Genomic DNA, 18198 nt, shown 5'->3' with positions numbered 1-18198 from the left:
AGCTTCCTTTCTTTTTTTTTCCCCTACCTCCCTTTACAAAGTCTTCCTGGTCACTCCGCCTCCTCTCCTCCACCTCCTCCCCAGTCTGCTCCTCCCTCACTCCCGCGAGCCTGCCCAGAGTACAAGTTCTCTCACTTTCAGGATTCCAAAAACAACACCCGGTTTGCCATGGTCAATGGTTAACACTTGGCTGGCTTTATATAATCCTTCCCCAGTCCAGCAGACTCCTCTGTTCAGCACCGGCCAGCTCCCTCCGCCACCATGGTCAACTTGGGGCAGGTCCTATGGGCTTATCGGAAATATCTGATGTCTGTCCTGTTTCCAATCTTGTTGCTGCCCCTGCCCCTGGCGGTCCCAGGCAAGGTAAAATGTTTTTTGGTTTCTGAAAGTGGGACTGAGAGAGCTTGGGGAAATCTAGGGGAGGCCAGCTGGAATGGGCAGATCCAGAGGACGTGGGTCAGTCTTTCCCACAGCTGTCTGGAGAAGGGGACGTCTCAGGCTGCTGTCTCTTGAGTTGGCATCTGTTTTCTCAATCGACCCCAGCCACACACAAACTGCAGAAATCACCTGGTGTGTGTGTGTGTGTGTGTGTGTGTGTGTGTGTGTGTGTGTTGAGGAGGATGGAGGAACCCTAAGATCATAGATCTTAGTTGGAAGAGACTTCAAAAGGCAGTCATTTTACAGATGATGAAACTGAGGGTCATTGATTCAGAACTGGAAGGAGTCTCAAAGGTACTCAAATCCAACCCCTTCATTTTTGAAAAATGAGGGCAGAGAGCTTAAGTTTCTTTCCAAGGGCCAAACAGCTAGTGTCTAAAGCAGGATTTGAACCTAGGTCCTCCCAACTCCAAGTACTTGCCTAAAGTCTTATTTGTAGTATTGGATCTGACTCCAATGCTAGTTCTCTACCCTCTGAATCTGCACACAGTCCAACTTGCTCTTGCTTTGAGAAGAATCATCCAATCCCATGGAACGTGTCTTCATCCTTTTGTGAGGTTGGGAGTTGGGGGGCTGGGGGTAACATGGTCTCCTTTCTCCTCTTGCCCAGAAGATCTCAAAGGGTGAAGAAAGTGAAATAGCAAGGTTGGCTTTTGTAGTGGGATTCTGATGCCTGGTGTATCCCTAAAAGAGACCTGAGCTAGGACCCTTGAGACTCCCAAATCAGACAGAATCTGGTCAGTCTGGAAGGTACACAAAAAAGGAGACCCTTTAGGCTAGCTGACATGGTTAACAGATGGCAGGCACCCTGAAAAAGAGAAATGCCAAGAGATGAGAATATTCTAGCTGTGGTCCTCCCCTCCAAGAACTGGACCTCCAAGATAGAGTGAGGGACAGCAAGGAATGAAGATGAAGGAATGAACATAGCCCAAGGAAAACTGTTTCTTGGGCTTTGGGGAGTCTTGGCAGTGGGGGCAGGGTGAGGAATAGGCTTTCCCAGAGCTGACTGAACAACCTGGGGAGGCCATTTATGGGACAGAGTGTCCTGACATTAAAGTTTCTGCTTCCAATCTCCCCAACCACTCAAAGACAGATAGGAGCAGGCTTTCATCCTGCTTACCCTGGAAACATCAGTCTCTCTGCCTTCCAGGGATACCTCAAAATACTCATTAGCACTATTAGTACCCTTTTAACAAAGATGAAGGAAACAATTCTCCCACAGCCTCCTCAAGAATAGGGTGCTGCAAGTGTCTGGTTTCTGAAGATATACAATCCAGCAGAGGCTGAATCTGGTTTCCTCTAAAATTAAGGGAGTCACCTCCTGGACATGCTTCAGTCTATAATGTAAGACAGAGGTTGAAAAGAAAGGACCATCTTCATCTTTCTTGCCTTCACAGCCCCTTTCATCTGTTCTGTGTTCTTTCTCTCTAACAACCCTGTGGACAGTGCCAGGCAAGATAATATTTCATGTAACAGATAAGGAAACTTACCTGTTAATCAGTTAAACCAACCCCCAACATCCAGTACTGAGGATTTCCTTGTTTGACATTATCTCTGAGATTGGCTCTCCCAGGACCCTGGATCCTGCCTGTGGATCCCCAAACCTGGTCTTTCTCCTTCCCTCCTTGGATCCCCTAGACTCTTCTTTCCCTAACCCCAGCCACATATTCATTCATTCTTTGTTCAAAAGGATCTAGTTTTTTAGGTGACAGGCACTCTGCCAGGCACCAGGGATACCAAGATAGAACAGGGAAATAGCCCCTGCCTTCAGATGGTTTGTGTTCTATATAAAAGGAAACTACAGGTAGTAAATGAATAAATATAAAAAAAGTGGGGGAGGGGAGAACATTGGGCTTTAGTACAGTGCACACACTCAGGAATGCTGGAGGACAGGTTAAGATGCACTCTTGGAAAGGAGTGGGTGAGCAGTGTGCCTGACACATAGGGTAGTGATCCCAGGCAATCAGTAGGGAAGCAATGATGACTGACCAGTAGATCCATGATCAAACCTGGGCCTCCCTGGGTGTAGGGCTCATCCACTCTTATGTCCAGCCATTCAGTTAGCAGTATTATTGGTGTTCTAAATCAGGGACCTGGGTTCAAGTCCTGGCTTGGCCACTGGGTAAGCCACTTTGAACTTCAGTTTTCTCTTTTCTAAAATAGAAGAAAAATACAGAGGTTATGAGGACTGAGTGAAAGAATGGATAGGAAGACTATGGATGCAGTGGGTTATTTCTTAATGCAAACTATATGTGAGGTAAAAACCTGAATGGTGGGAACTTATGGTCTAGTTGTCAGTAAGTCAGTCAATAAGCATTTACCAAGCACCTCATATCAATAAGGGAGATGAGGCAGGTTTCTTGTTGGGTTTTTTGTTGTTGTTTTTTGGTCATTTCAGACACATCACACTCTTTGTAACCCTGTTTGGGGTTTTCTTGGCAAAGATGCTGGAGTGGTTGGCCATTACCATCTCCAGCTGATTTTACAGATGACGAAACTGAGGCAAACAGGGTTAAGTGACTTGCCCAGGGTCTGAGGCTGAATTTGAACTCAGGTCTGTCCTAACTCTGGTCCCAGCACCCTACCTAGCTACTGCCACCTAGCTACCCCACTATGTTTACAAACAGCTTTAATACCAGGCCATTTATGATAAGCACCATAAAGGTACAAGTAAATGCCATAGAAATTCAGTGAGGAAAGATCACAAGGGAATCAGTTTGTTCACACTAGATGAGACCTTCTAGGGCCTCGTTTTACAAAAGGGGAAACTGAGGCCCAGAAAGGAGATGGGATTTGCTCAAAATCTCTCAGGACTTGAAGTCCTACCTATCAAGGCCAAGCCCTAGTGTCTTCCTGCTAAACCGTATTTCCTCCCTTCTGAATGGGCAGACCAAAGGAGACTTTCCAAAGAAGGGGCAATTTGTACTGGGCCCTCCTTGAAGAATTTCTGCTAATAAGAATGATGGTGGCAGGAGGTGATTCCAGGTAGAGGGAACTATGTAAAAATGGTTTGGAGGCAGGAAAGCACAGGGTTCGCAGCATTCTAGATCCTTGTATGTGGAGGGGAAGGGAGAAACTGAGGCCCAGAGCCTCAGTTTAGATGTAGGATGTGGATGAGAGTTTATTCATGAAACACTTATTAAGTACCTGCTGTATGCATAGGATAGAGATAAAGTTTAGATAAAACATAGTTCATGTGCTCAGACTTAGTTTTCTCCTCTGTATAATGGTGATAAGGACCAAATGAAATCATATCCGTGATGTACTTTGAAAACCTTAAGATGCTATTTAAATATCAGCTGTAATTATTATTTTTATAGTAAGAAAGTGGGCACTGGACCTCTTATTTCATTTGAAAAAAGAAATTCCCAGGTGAGAGAATTCTCTCCACTGATGTAAGTCAACACCCTCTCTGAAACTTAGCAGCATCTTAAAGGTACCTAAAGCATTGAGAAGTTTAGTTGATTCCTTACCCAGGGTCACACAGCCAGGATATGTCAGAAGGAGGAACCAAACCCTGGTGTTCCTGGTGTTAAGACCAGCTCTCCATTCACTAGGCCATAGCTGTCTCTCACTGGGACACATACACAGATGAATACAAAATATTTCATTGGTGACCAGCACAGGAAGAAAACTCGGACCTGCTATTTCCCAGCACAATGCTTTACAGCAGTGATTCTCAAACTTTTTGGTCTCACGAACCCCTTATTCTCTTAAAAATTACTGAACCCTTCCCCAAAAGAGCTTTTGTTTATGGTGGGTCATATTAATTGATTTTTACTGCATTAAATTTAAATGTTGTAGTGTTCTGAAAATAGCTTTGACCTCTCAGACTCCCTAAAAGAGTCTCAGGGACCCCAAGTGGTCCCTAAACCACACTTTGAGAACCACTGCTTTATAGAAACACCCTGGACAGGGCTGCCTCCCAGCAATGAACAGACTTCTCGCCAGCTCTGAAGTCTTCACAGTACCTGCATTTTTCTTGGCAACTCAGGAGGGTAACAGAGTGCCTTGTGACTGACTGTCACAGTCAGCTAAGTCCCTAATAGGTTCATAGGATTTAGAACTCAATGGAACCTTCCTGACCAGCTAATCCAACCCCTCTCATTTTGCAAGAGATAAACAGACACTCGGAGAAAGAAAATAATTAATCCACAGTAAAACGGCATTATCAGAAAAGGCCCCATTCAACCCCAAGTCCAAAGACTCCAGATAGGGCCCTCTTTCTACTACATCCCTGTATCCTGTCTCTGTCAGACACACTCCCTAGTTTACGAATTGTTTAATAGATAAAGTTGCCTTATTATCGTTTGTTATAATTTAGCAACTCATTCCACCTTAGCAAGGGGGTCTGAGACAGAGCACCCTTATACCAAAGGATCAACAAGCACTTATTAAGTACCTACTGTATGCCAGGTATAGTGCTAGGCACTAAGGAATATGATTGCAAAAAACGGAACAATCTCTACTTATAACAAGCTTTGCATAGTCAGTAGTTATATACCCAAGTCCCAATATATCCCTCTTCTCCAAGTAGCCTTCATTCAGTGGGCAGGGGAGCCCAAAACAAACTTGGAGTAGGCAGTTGGCATTCAAGTCTACTGACCTGGAAGGTACAATTGTCCTTCCCCAAACACCATTCACATCCCTCCACTTTATTTTTTTTCTGCAGTGGGGAGGGCAGGGCAATTTGGGGTTAAGTGACTTGCCCAAGGTCACACGGCTAGTAAGCATTAAGTGTCTGAGGCTGGATTTGAACTCAGGTCTTCCTGACTCCAAGGCTGGTGCTCTGTTCACTGCACCACCAAGCTACCCCCACATCCCTCTACTTTAACCAGACCAACCTCATTGCTCCAGCCACAAATACACAGACCCATTCAAGGCCAAAATGCCTGGACAACAGGCACCGTGTCCAACATGGTCTACCTTCTTCTGGAGTGTCCATGTGTAATAGAAACAGTGAGAGTGGATTACAGTCTTGAAGACCTCCACCATTTTCAGTCACCCTCAAAGGCAGTACTCTCCCATTGATATTCCTTTGGGCAGTAAGATTCATTAAAATGAGGGTTCATCTGGGCCCTGATGCTTGAGGAAGTCACTTAAGTTCCCCGGGCCTCAGTTTCTTCATCTGTGAAAAGGAAAGAGTTGGGTTAGATGGTCTGTTTCTAGATCTTTCCTTCGGTGAGAGAATCAGAATCTCAGAATGGAGTTGGAAGGAACCTTGTTTGCCAGCTAGTCCAATTTGAACCTGAAAACAAATCATTTCTACAACATACCCAAAAAGTGGGCTTTGCTTGAAGACTTGCAGTGCATAGAAACCAGCACCATCTCCAAACTACCCCACTGTACATGGGGAGGGCTTCCTTAATCTCACCTACCTTCTCTTGCCATCTCTCCACTGCCCCTGGATCAGCCTTCCAGGGACTAACAGAACAAAACTAAGCCTTCCTCCCTGTGACCACCTTCAGTACTTGTACCCATCGCATCCCACCCTGAGCCTTCTCTTCTCCCAGAGCCTTCACCCAATCCTCATGTGACATGCATTTAGTGCCTCTCACTGCCCCGTTACTCTCCTCTTAATGTCCCATTCCCAAAGCCCTTGCTCAAACATGCTCTTATGTTTCAGGGAGGAATTTCCTATAACCTAAAAAATGACCCTAACACAAAAACTAGCCGTGTGACCTTGGGCAAATCACTTAACCCCAATTGCCCTATCTTCCCCCCTCCAAAAAGAAAAAAAAAACAATGACCCAGCTGGTCGAGGACAGGAGTTTACTCTGATTTTCCCTAGAGCACACTGACCTCAAGCAGTTCATAGGATTGAAGGATCTTGAGCGATGGAAGGAACCTCAGAAGTTATCCAGCCTGATTTTACAGAAGAGGAAATGGAAACCCATAGAAGTTAAATGACTAGCCCAAGGTCATGCAAGTAGTACCTAGCAAACCCAGGGTTCAAACCCAGGCTTTCAGACTTCAAATCCAGTGCTTTTCTCACTATATCTGTGGCCAACCATAACCATTTGAGAAAACAAGTGTAAGCTGAAAGACTGAATCATCTCTTATAAAGACAAAGAGGAGAAAACCTAACAGCTTTTCCCCAGATTCTAGGAAAAAGGTTTATCAGGACTTATAATGAAAGGTCAATGACTGTAACACACAGAAGGACCATCAGATGTGCTGAGGCTTCTCAAAACTGCATGACATCCTTTGAGAGCAGCTCTGCAAGGCTTACTAAAATCCTTGGCTGGAGGAGGGCTTGAGAGGTTTTCATCAGCTTTTGCCTTTTCCCTTTGGAATGGACTGTTCCAATACTACCTCAAAGGCATAAGGATCTGGCATCTTTCAGCTCTCTTGGGTTTAATCATCATTTCTATGTAGAAAACTCCCAAATCTATCTATCTACCTACCTCTCTATCTATATATCTATCTGTCTACCTATCTCTCTACCTATCTGCCTATCTATCTCTCTATCTACCTCTCCATCTATCTATGTAGCTATCTATCTAATCTCTATTGCTATCTATATTTCTATCTGTCTATACTTCTATTGACATATTTAGCCCTAGTCTCTTTCCTGAGCTCTGGTACCCAAACACAAGCTGCTTATGGTACATTTCCAACTGAACACCTCCAGGTGCCTCAAACTCAGCAAGTCAAAATCAAAACTCATTCTCTTTCCCTCCAAAGTCTCTCCTCTTCCAGATGTCCTGATTTCTGTGGAGAGCCATCAACATCCTTCTAGTCAACCAGGTTTGCAAACTCAGTCTCCCCAGATTTGTGGCTCTCACTCACTCCCAATAATCACCTCCGTTGCCAAAGTTGGTCACTCCTATTTCCATAGGACACCTCTGGCATCCATTCTCTTCTCTCCACCCCCACACACCACAATCTCATTACATCGACTATTGCAATTGTCTCCTACCTGGGCTCGGTGCCTCAAGTCTCTTCGTACTCCACATGGCAGCCAAAACACCCTTCCTGAATCACAGAGCTTGACTGACATTTTCCTCTAGGATAAGTTAAAAAAAAACAAAAACAAAACAAAGCCTCTGTTCGGCGTTTGAAGTCCTCCACAATCTAGCTTCAGGTGACTTTTCCAGGCTTATTAATACATTACTCACCTTTAGACACTCTACCTTCCCATGAAACTGGTCATCCTTACATTGCCCATCTCTGTGCCTTTGCTCATGTGTGGTTTGCACTCTTTCCCCACCTCTGACTCAGTTTCCTTCAACATTCTAAATCCTGACTGATTCCATGACCGGCTTTTGAGGACCAACTGACATAATGTATATAAATCACTTTAAAGGAAAGATCTGTGACCTGGGGTCTATGAACTTGTAGGTTCTAGGTTCAATAGGTCTATGAACTTTTTAATTTAACAGATGCGGTGATGCAAAACATTTCCATATTAGCCATGTTGCAAAAGAAAATAAATTTTTTTTAAAAGTTAATTTTAAAAAGTATGCTTCAGTCTGCACTCACTTCTCTGGAGGTGGAGAGTATTTCCCATCATAGGTCCTGTAGGACTGTCTTGGACCATCGTTTTGACCATAGTAGCTAAGGCTTTCACAGTTCATCATCTTTACAATAATGCCGTTACTATGTTCAATTGAACTTTTGGTTTCTGAAAAATATTTTGATAACTGTATTTCAATATAATTGATTATCCCTTTCAATTCAATTTTCCTTTCTAATTCAATTCAATTTTCTATTCATATTTTATTTTATGCATTTAAAAAAATTCTGAGATGGGATCCAGGGGCTTCACCAACTGTCTAATACATAAGAAAAATGTAAGAACTCCTGTTTTAAGGGCTATGAAAATGTCAGGTGTTATAAGGAGGAGGGATGGGCACTTGGAGTCAGTATGACTTGGTTTTGAATCTGGTCTTAGTTCAGCCTGGACGAGTCAATTAAATCTCTCTGAGCCTCTGTTTTCTGATCTGCAAGATGGGAATAATAATAGTTCACAGGTTTTTGTAAGGATGAAATGAGATAATTATGGAATATGCCTTGAAAGCCTTTCAAAGCTATATAAATGCAAGCTGTAAGTATTCATTCACTTCATGATCTTGAACAAAGCAAGTCAGAGAACAGACGTTTCAATCCTGGCTCGATCATTGACGAGGGACTGGGCAGGACACACACATTCTTTGAGCCTCCCTTTTCTGACCTGTAAAAGAGGGAGGTGGAATTCCAGCCGGGAGCGGGCTGGAGCTGCCACATACAGCCATGTGATTGTTAAATTTCCAGTGTGAGCATTTGAAACCTCCCAGACTGCCAAACGTTCCGATCCAGGGCTTGATTTATTGTGTATTTGGTTGTCTAGAATTAAGAATGTGATGCAGAAGATGTTATTAAAGCAGACTAAACATAAATAGGATACATATGTATACACACACATAAATATTTTTCCAGAGAGTTGGTTATTAAACATTAATCAGTGCTACCCCTTCCAGTTTGAGAATCTTAGGATTCTAAGCATTTTAGATAAGACAGGACGGCCACTTATGGGAAATGCTACCGAGGCTTGTCTAAGTCTCCTTACAGCTCAAAACCCCAGATCCCCAGTGCAAAATCCCACTCCTGTCTGCCACAGTATCCTAGGATTCCCAAATGGGAGGTTGCTTGGTCCCAAGGATATGTAGGTTCGTAATAGAATTTAGAGCTGAAAGGGGTCATATAGACCTAGGTGAAAGGATATGAACCTGAAAGGAACTCTGGAGGTCATCTAATCCAAGCCACTCATTTTACAGATGGGAAAACTGAGGCCCAGAAAGAGGAAGTTGTAAGTTAAATCAAGGTTTGAACTCAAGCTTCTTTATTTCTCCATAGCACAGTCAGGTTTTATCTGTAAGATGAGAGGATTGAACAAGAATTCAAGGGTCCCTAACCTTTTCATGTGACATGGACCCCTTTGGGCAGCAGTCTGGTGAAGTCTGTAGATCATTTCTTGGAATGTTTTCAAATAAAATAAAATATGCAGAATTAGAAAAGAAAAAAATTTTACTGGAGTACAGTTACAAAAATATTTTTAATTACAACGTCACAGTACCCAGCTTAAGAAGCCGAGGCAGTGAGCTGGACAGGTCTTTCTAGCTCACTTCCATTCCATAAGGATTTATTAAGATTTCCAGTTCTTTTATTCAGTTTTTTTTTTAGTTAATAATCCAGCGTGTTTTATTACAATCACAGCCAAAAGGGAAGGGAGTAGGAGGAAGGTGCTGACACCACACCCACTGGGCCTGCCAGAGGTTCCTTAAGGCCTGAGCAACCAAAGCAACTGCTGAAATCTGTCTCCCTAGAACCGCTGTTATAGTACACCTCCTCCCCGCTGCAGTGGGGGTGAGGGAGCATTCTTTGGTCCTTCCTCAAGCCTTCTCCATCCCCCAACTCATCCAGGTTCATCCCAGGTCCTTTTTGCCCTAAATCTGTGAAGTACCTTAGCATGTGCTAAGTAAGTCACCTTTCAGAGACTCACTTTTCTCATCAGCAAAATGGGACCAACCAGATTTACCCTTTCTACCTAGAAGGTTGTTCTGTAGATTGGGGGAAGGGGTATTGAGTAGGTGCAGTATTCTGGGGTAGGGGTAAGACAGGGAGAAAAATTTGTAACTCAAAATCTTGTGGAAATGAATGTTGAAAACTAAAAATAAATAAATAAATTGAGAGAGAAAAAAGGTTGTTCTGTGAGGATCAAATGAGTTAATGTGGGTAAAAAGGGTTCTACCCTCCCTACACACACACACACACACACACACACACACACCAACCAGGGCCAGTCTCTACCAGTCCAAGTTAACTATCAAACCGAAGGACAGCCCCTGAGGCGTCTGGGCATTTCATGCTAATGCTCCAGCTATTCTGGCCCCAGTAATGGTTAATCACAATGCGGTCATTATCCACTGGCCCTTCAGGGAGCATTCAGCTCTTTCTTCCCTCCCTCCTCCTCTCCTCCAGGTCACCCTGGAAGTCCCATCCCTGCGTCTCAGAGTTGGGACTAGGCAGATTTCCACTTCCATCTTCTTTGGGTCTAAGAGCTTTTGATGAGAGATGCTGCTGTCTCCCATGGACTAGAGGATCTCTGAGGGCAGGGACTGGGGGCTCCTCAGACTTTTCTTCTCTATCTCCTATTTGTCTGGAACAGGGATTTGACCAGAGCGGGAGCTTGGAACAGCGGGCAGGGGCCATCTTGTTCTCTTATATTTGTATGAGAAATGCTTAACACCATCGTTGGCACCACTGGCACCACACTCATGCCTTATTTAGTTATCTATTGATCTTAATGGGAGAAATATTTATGCAGGTAGCACTTTAAACGAGGGGCCCTCTTACCAGGGACCAGCCTGACCTTCTCCCTCCTGGAATCCCTCGTTTCCTCCATGATTCAGCTCAGGCTCCCCCTTCCAGGTATCCTTCCCACCCTGTCTGCTGGAACCCTCCATCTAGGGTTACTCTGCATGCATCACATCTATCATGTCTCAACCCATTTGCATATAGGTTGTCTTCCCTTTAAAATGTAAGCTCCTTGAGGACAGGAACTGCTTCCTTTCTCTTCTTGTATCCCCAGCATTATGCACAGAGCTTGGCAAATAGTAAGCCTGTAATAAATACTTGTTGAATGGCTAACATGGAAATGTGTTTTGCATGACTTCTCATGTATTATAGAGATCTTACTGCTTGCCTTCTCAAGGGGTTGGGGGAGAGGGAGAGAAGTTGGAACTGAATTTTTTTTAATGAGTGTGAAATAAAAAAGGATATTGACTATTGATCAGGTAGAATGCTGGACTGAGAGAGAAGATGTAGGTGTAAATCTTGCCTCTATTAGCTTTGAGACCCTGGGCAAGTCAGTCAACCTTGATGTGCCCCAGGGTCAATTCCCTGGGATTTTTCTCTTAAGTTTGGAATAGGTGAAGAAGTAGAAATCAGGTTCTTCCCATATTGCCCAGAACATTCCTGGGAGATAGGCCATAGGGTGACAGATTGAGAGCCAGAAAGGACCTGAGAGGTCATTGAGTCGAATCCCATCTCATTTCATAGATGTGGAAACTAATGCTCAGAGAGATAAAGGTCACTCCCCAATGTCGCAGATGTGCAGTCAGTAACAACAGTAAATGGTGAGTTAACAAGTATTTATTAAACACTTAAAAGAGAGTAACCAACCACCTGCCTGTGTTGAAAGGACAAAGATGGATTTGGACCTGGAATTATGTGAGTAGGTGGTGGGCAATGGTTGGTAGTAATCCAGGAAGACTCCCTGGAGGAGGTGACCTGAAGCCTTGAATGAAGTAAAGGAGAAGAGGGATGATAAATTGCATGTTGAAAAAAAGAAATGGTTTTATAGACTTGGGAAAGGTAGAGCCCACACAGAGAAGGGAAGGAGTTGGCAAACAGCCTAAAGGGCCAACTTTACTGGCCTAGTAAAGGTTGCCCAAGTCAAGCAAATAAGAACAGGGCTGGCCCTCACTGGTTCTTCATGGCAGTCTGAAATGGGCTTTTTAGAATCTTATTTTTATTTATTTTTTATTTTTTTAACTTCCTCATTTTATTTGAATTTTATGTTTATTTTTAGTTTACATCATTCATATCCACAAGATTTTGAGTTACAAATTTTCTCCCCATCTTTCCCCCACCCACCACCCCAAAACAGTGATCCCACTGTATACCCCTTCCCCCAATCTGCTTTCTCCTATATCCTCACCCATGCCCCCTCCAACTTTCTGGTACAACAAGATGGATCTCCATATCCCAGTGCTTGTATATCTTATTTCCTAGTTGCATGTAAAAAATAATAATAATGATAATAATTTTTTTAAACATTTGATTTTAAAACTTTGAATTCCAGATTCTTTTCCTTCCACCCTCATCACCCACCTACTGGGAAGAGAAGCAATTCCATACAGGTTTTACATGTGTAATTACACAAAATATTTCCATAGTGGATATATTGTGAAAGACTGACTATATTTCCCTCCATCCTATCCTGCCCCCCACTTGTTCTATTTTCTCCTTTGACCCTGTCCATTTTCAAAGTGTTTGCTTCTAACTACCCTCTCCCCAAATCTGTCCTCCCCAAACCTGTCCTCCCCTCCATCATCCCCCCTCTCATCCCCTTCCCCCCTACTCTCCTGGAGGGCAAGATACCTAATTCAGTGTGTATGTCATTCCCTCCCTAAGCCAAATTCAATGAGAGTAAGGTTGACCCATTCCCTTTTGCCTTCCTGTTCTTCCCCTCCATTGTAACAGTTATCCCTTGCCTCTTCTATATGAGATAATTTACCCCATTCTATCTCTATCTCCTCTCATTATATTCCTCTCTCACCTCTCAATTTCACCTTTTAAATATCATCCCTTCCTATTCAATTGATTCTGTGCCCTCTGTCTATGTATACCTGTACACGTATATATACACACTCACATATGTATTGTGAGCACATATACCCTCCTATATAGACATATATATGTATGTATACATATATATAATATACTCTTATATTCCCTTCAATTATCCTCATACTGAGAAAAGTTTCATAAGTTACAATTATCATTTTTCCATGTAGGCATGTAAATAGTTCAACTTTGATAAGTTCCTTATGATTTCTTTTTCCTGTTTACCTTCTCATGCTTCTCTTGCTTCTTGTATCTGAATGTCAAATTTTCTATTCAATTCTGGTTTTTTCATCAAGAATGCTTGAAAGTCCTCCACTTCATTGAATGACCATATTTTCCCCTGAAACATTATACTCAGTTTTGCTGGGTAGGTGATTCTTGGTTTTAATCCTAGCTCCTTTGACCTCCAGAATATCATATTCCAAGCCCTTCGATCCTTTAATGTAGAAGCTGCTAGATCTTGTGTTATCCTGATTTTATTTCCACAATATTCAAATTGTTTCTTCCTGGATGCTTGTAATATTCTCTCCTTGATCTGGGAACTCCAGAACCTAGCTATAATATTCCTAGTTTTTTGGGGGGGGTATCTTTTTCAAGAGGTGATTGGCGAATTCTTTCAATTCCTATTTTGCCCTCTGGTTCTAAACTATCAGGGCAACTTTCTATGAGAATTTCTTGAAGGATGATTTCTAAGCTCTTTTTTTGATCATGGCTTTCAGGTAGTCTAATAATTTTTAACTTATCTCTCCTGGATCTATTTTCCAGGTCTGTGGTTTTTCCAATGAGATATTTCACATTGCCTTCTATTTTTTCATTTGTTTGGATCTGTTTAATAGGATCTTGATTTCTCATAAAGTCATTAGCTTCCATTTGCTCCAATCTAATTCTGAAGGAATTATTCTCTTCAGTAAGCTTTTGAAATTCTTTTTCCATCTGGCAAATTCAGCTTTTTAAGGCATTCTTTTCCTCATTGGCTTTTTGGGCCTCTTTTGCCATTTGAGTTAATCTTTTTTTTTTTTTTGCCTTTTTTTGGAGGGCAATTGGGGTTAAGTAACTTACCCAAGGTTACACGGCTAGTTTTGTGTGTGTGTGTGTGTGTGTGTGTGTGTGTGAGTGTTAAGTGTCTGAGGCCAGAACCAAACTCGGGTCCTCTGACTCAGGGCCAGAGCTCTTACTCACTTCGCCACCTAGCCACCCCAAAACTATTTTCTTTCTTTTTTTTTTGGAGGGCAATTGGGGTTCAGTGACTTGCCCAAAGTCACATGGCTACTAAATGTGTCAAGTGTCTGAGGCCAGATTTGAACTTGGGTCCTCCTGACTCCAGGGCCATTGCTCTATTCACTGCGCCACCTAGCCGCCCCTGAGTTAATCTATTTTTTAAGGTACTATTTTCTTCAGTCAGGTTGTTTACTCTCTTTTCATGATTTTCTTGCATCATTCTCATTTCTCTTCCCAATTTTTCCTCCACTTCTCTTACTTGATTTTCAAAATCCTTCTTGAGTTCCTCCATGGCCTGTAACCAGATAATATTTTTCTTGGAAGCTTTTGGTGCAAGAGTTCTGACTTTTTTGTCTTCCTCCCATTCCATGCTTTAATCCTTTTTGTTCCCAAAAAAGGAATCTAAAATTGGATTGCTGTGCTTGCTTTGCTTCCTTTGCTTGCTCATGTTGCCACTCAATTACTTGACTTTTGAACTCTTCGCCACAGTAGAACTCTGCTTCCAGAGGGGAGAGCTTTGTCCCAAATTGCAGGGGCTTTCACAGCTGCCAGAGCTATTAGGAGGGTACCATCTCTACAGCCCCCACATGCTCTGGCTCACTTGTCACACACCTCAGGATCACCACCCAAGACCAAGTTCCAGATCCAGACAGGTTAAAGCAAGAGTGATTACCCTCTGAATGGTCGTTTGGACCCCCTACAATCTGCAGGCCAAGAGCTCTGAAGCAGCCGAGTGGAGGCAGCTGCATGGCTGCCATACCTCCACCACTTCTCACTTTGCAGGGGGGAGTAGTCCTCCCCAGTTCCAACAGAGTTCTGCACTGACCTTTTACTTTGTCTTTGGCATCTATGGGTTGATATTTCTAGAAACTGCCACAGCTGCTGGTGATCCACTCTCCCAAGGCCATGGGTCAGGCTGCCCTGGGGCTAAAACCACAGGCTCAATCAGGGCTGGGCTCTACTCCCAGCAGGCTACAATGGACCCTTCCTGTCCATCTGCCTGGCTGCCTTCAGCGGGAGATTTGTTTCTCTCTGTCACTTTGTGGGTTCTGTAGCCCTAAAGTTTGTTTAGAGTCATATTTTATAGGTATTTGAGGTGGTTGTGGGGGGAGCTCATGAGTTTTCCTGCTTCTATGCTGCCATCATGGATCCGCCCCATCTAGAATCTTATTTTTATTAAGATTTGGTTCCAAATCATCTTCATTCATTTCAGAATTACTCCTCCCTTTCCCCAACCCCATGAAATATCCATTGTAACAAAATTTAAATGGAAAGGGAAAAAACAGCCCACAAAAACCAACTAATATGACAAGTAGACCTAACAATAGCTAGAACATAGCCCCATAGACCCCTTCACCTCTGCAAAGAAGAGGAGGCAGGGGATACATTTTCTCAGCTCTTTTTTAGAGCCCAACTTAGTCATTATAATTCTACAGCATGCCTTTTCGCCTTCCTTCCATTTTTCTTTTTCTCTTCCTTCCCTCCCTCTCTCCTTTTCTTCCTTCTTTCTTTCCCATCCTCCTTCTTTTCTTCCTTCCTTCTTTCTCTCCCTCCCTCCTTCTTTTCTTTCTTCCCTCCCTCCCTCTCTCCTTCCTTCTTCCTTTCTTTCCTTCCCTTCTTCCTTCCTTCTGTCTTTTATTTGTTCCTTTTTTCTTTCTCTTCCTTTCTTTTGTTCTTTCTTTCCTTCCCTTCTTTTTTGCCATTCTTTCTTCCTCCTTCTGAAGAAGTGTATTTTTGACCTATAGATCAGAAAGGAAACCCAAGCTGTCAGGAGTCTTGCTAATGATAGCCAAGAGGACTTCGTGCCTGTGTAGCTAGAGACAGGGGTGCCAAGGTCCACCCAGGGACCTAGGCCTAACTGGTGAGAAGAGGGGGGAAATCTGCTTCCCATACAGCCCTCTTTTCTGGCTCACTGAATCATAGATTTAGACCTCTAAGGGACCTTAGAGTCCATCTAGTTCAATCTCCCTCGTTTTTATAGATGAAAAAATTGAGGTTTCAAGAATTCAATAACTTGTCCAAAGTCACACAGATAGTAAGTACTCTGAATTTAAGATCCTTTCTACTGTACAGTTAATAAATCAGTCAACAAACACTGAGTGCCCACTGTATACAGAGCACTAAAGCAGATTCAAAGTGAATTCAACCATATAGAAAGAACTAAAAATCCATATCCCTGCCTGCTTTGGACTTTTCTGATTTAGTTTCAGGAAGAACCAGAGACCAATATGTATATGACAAGTACAGGCTGCTCCCAGCAGTACAGAATATTAGGATAAGGAAAGGCCCTTATGGCTCACGTGGTCCACCCCCCTCATTGCCGAAAGAAGAAACTGAGACCCGGAGAATGGAGGTGACTGGATGACCAACATCATCCAGTGAATCAGTGACAGAGCCAGGACTAAAGCCCAGGTCTCCTGACCAATTTTCTGAGGGCATGGGGTAAAACAGTGATCATATTAAGGTCAGTCTTAGGCATCACCAAAATGTGAATAATCAGGGAAGGCTTCTGGGAGGAAACAAAACTAGAACCAATTCAATCTAATAAGCATTAATGCACTCAATGCCTACTGTGGCAGGGCAGTCAGGTGGCACCATAGTACACAGAGTGCCTGGGGCAATTGGGAAAATCTGAGCTCAAGTCCACACACTCACACAATAGCTGGGTGACCCTGGGTAAGTCACTTAACCCCGTTGGCCTCCATTTCCTCAAATGAGCTGGAGAAGGAAATGGCAAACCACTCCAGTATCTTTGCCAAGAAAACCCCCCAAAAGGGGCAGGGAGAGTCAGACATGACTAATGACTAAACAATAACAGACCACAAAACAATGAACTGGGCTAGATATGGAGTCAATTGACAAGCATTGATTGAGTAACTCACTGTATACAGAACCCTGCACCAGATTCTGAGGGAGGCAGGGAAAGGAGATAGAGAAATCACAGTCTTTTAAAAAGCTTACATTCTCCTACAGGCAGGTGGGGAACACATACTATAGGTATACCTGCACAGTTCTAGATAGGGATGAAGGAAGTGGCATCTGGGTGGAGCCTTAAGGTAAGAAGAGATGTTCCAAAAACTAAAATGAGAGGGGAGTGCTTTCTGGAATGAACCAATATACAGGATGCTAGAGCACCAGGGAAAGTGTGGGCTGGGGTAGAGAGCTGACATTCCAAGGAAGGGATAAGGAGGAGAAAAGGGAAGTAGAGGGAAAAGGTATGTGGTGGGCAAGCAGGAGGCAATCAGATCATCTGCAAGCTGGGAAGGACCTCGGGGACCATCATACAGATGAGGAAACTGAGGCCCTTTGAGGTTAAGCAGCTGAATTCAGCTCGGCCAAGCTGGGACAGAAGGAGCTGAGTGCTGAATATTAAGAAAAGGGATCAGAAAGTCTAGAGAGACCCTAAAATGGGGTGTGTCGTGGACTTCTTTGGCAGTGGGTGAAACTTATGGGCCCCTTCTCAGAACAATTGAAGGAAATGCTACATTTCAATGAAAGGTGAATGCAAATAATGTTGAGATGTTCATAGACCTGCTGAAATCTGGCCACATTCCCCTTGAGGGCCTATGTGCCCCCAGATTAAGAAATCCCAGCAGAGGGTCCATAACTTGTACCCAGATGCTAGGCTGGAGGCACTGTGGTGATAAGCACTCTGAGCTGTAAGTCAGGAAGGCGAGAGTCTATTCTTGCCTTGGCTACTAAACTGTTGGGTGGCCTCAGGGGAAATCACTTCTTTCTGTAATGATCAACAGAATAGACACACAGGGAAAAATAGATGATAGATAGAAAGGTGTAAATAGAAAAACAGGTGATAAACAGATGGATAGATGGGAAAATGGAGTAGATGAGAAAATTAAGATATGGATGGATGGATGGGTGGGGAGATAGATATAAATAGATAGAAGGATAGATAGGTGCATGGATAGAAATAGATGATATAGATATCCTACTATCTATGGATATCTATTTACTATCAATAGATACTATCTATCTAGAGAGAGGTAGAGATGGATGGATGGATGGATGGATGGATAGATAGATAGATGGATGGATGGATGGACGGACGGACGGATGGATGGATGGATGGATGGATGGATAGATAGATAGATAGATAGATAGATAGATAGATAGATAGATAGATAGATAGAT

At 43.2% G+C, this 18198-nt stretch overlaps 1 protein-coding gene across 1 annotated transcript in view; it reads left to right on the top strand.

The window, feature by feature from the left end:
* The first annotated feature begins 242 nt into the window (after positions 1-242).
* The window catches only part of SLC13A2 (solute carrier family 13 member 2), a 43164-nt gene continuing 25208 nt past the window's right edge, over positions 243-18198 (top strand). The window contains exon 1 of the mRNA XM_069089817.1: positions 243-363. Within this exon, the coding sequence (XP_068945918.1) occupies positions 262-363 (102 nt within the window). The 5' untranslated portion in view covers positions 243-261. The remainder of the gene's footprint in view (positions 364-18198) is intronic.

The sequence above is a fragment of the Petaurus breviceps genome, unplaced genomic scaffold, assembly GCF_028583685.1.
Source record: "Petaurus breviceps papuanus isolate PSGF00001 unplaced genomic scaffold, PetGlider_PUasm1.0 186, whole genome shotgun sequence".
NCBI classification, from domain to species: domain Eukaryota; kingdom Metazoa; phylum Chordata; class Mammalia; order Diprotodontia; family Petauridae; genus Petaurus; species Petaurus breviceps.
Note: the sequence above shows the minus strand (reverse complement) of the source record. Positions and strands in the feature narration are given on the sequence as shown.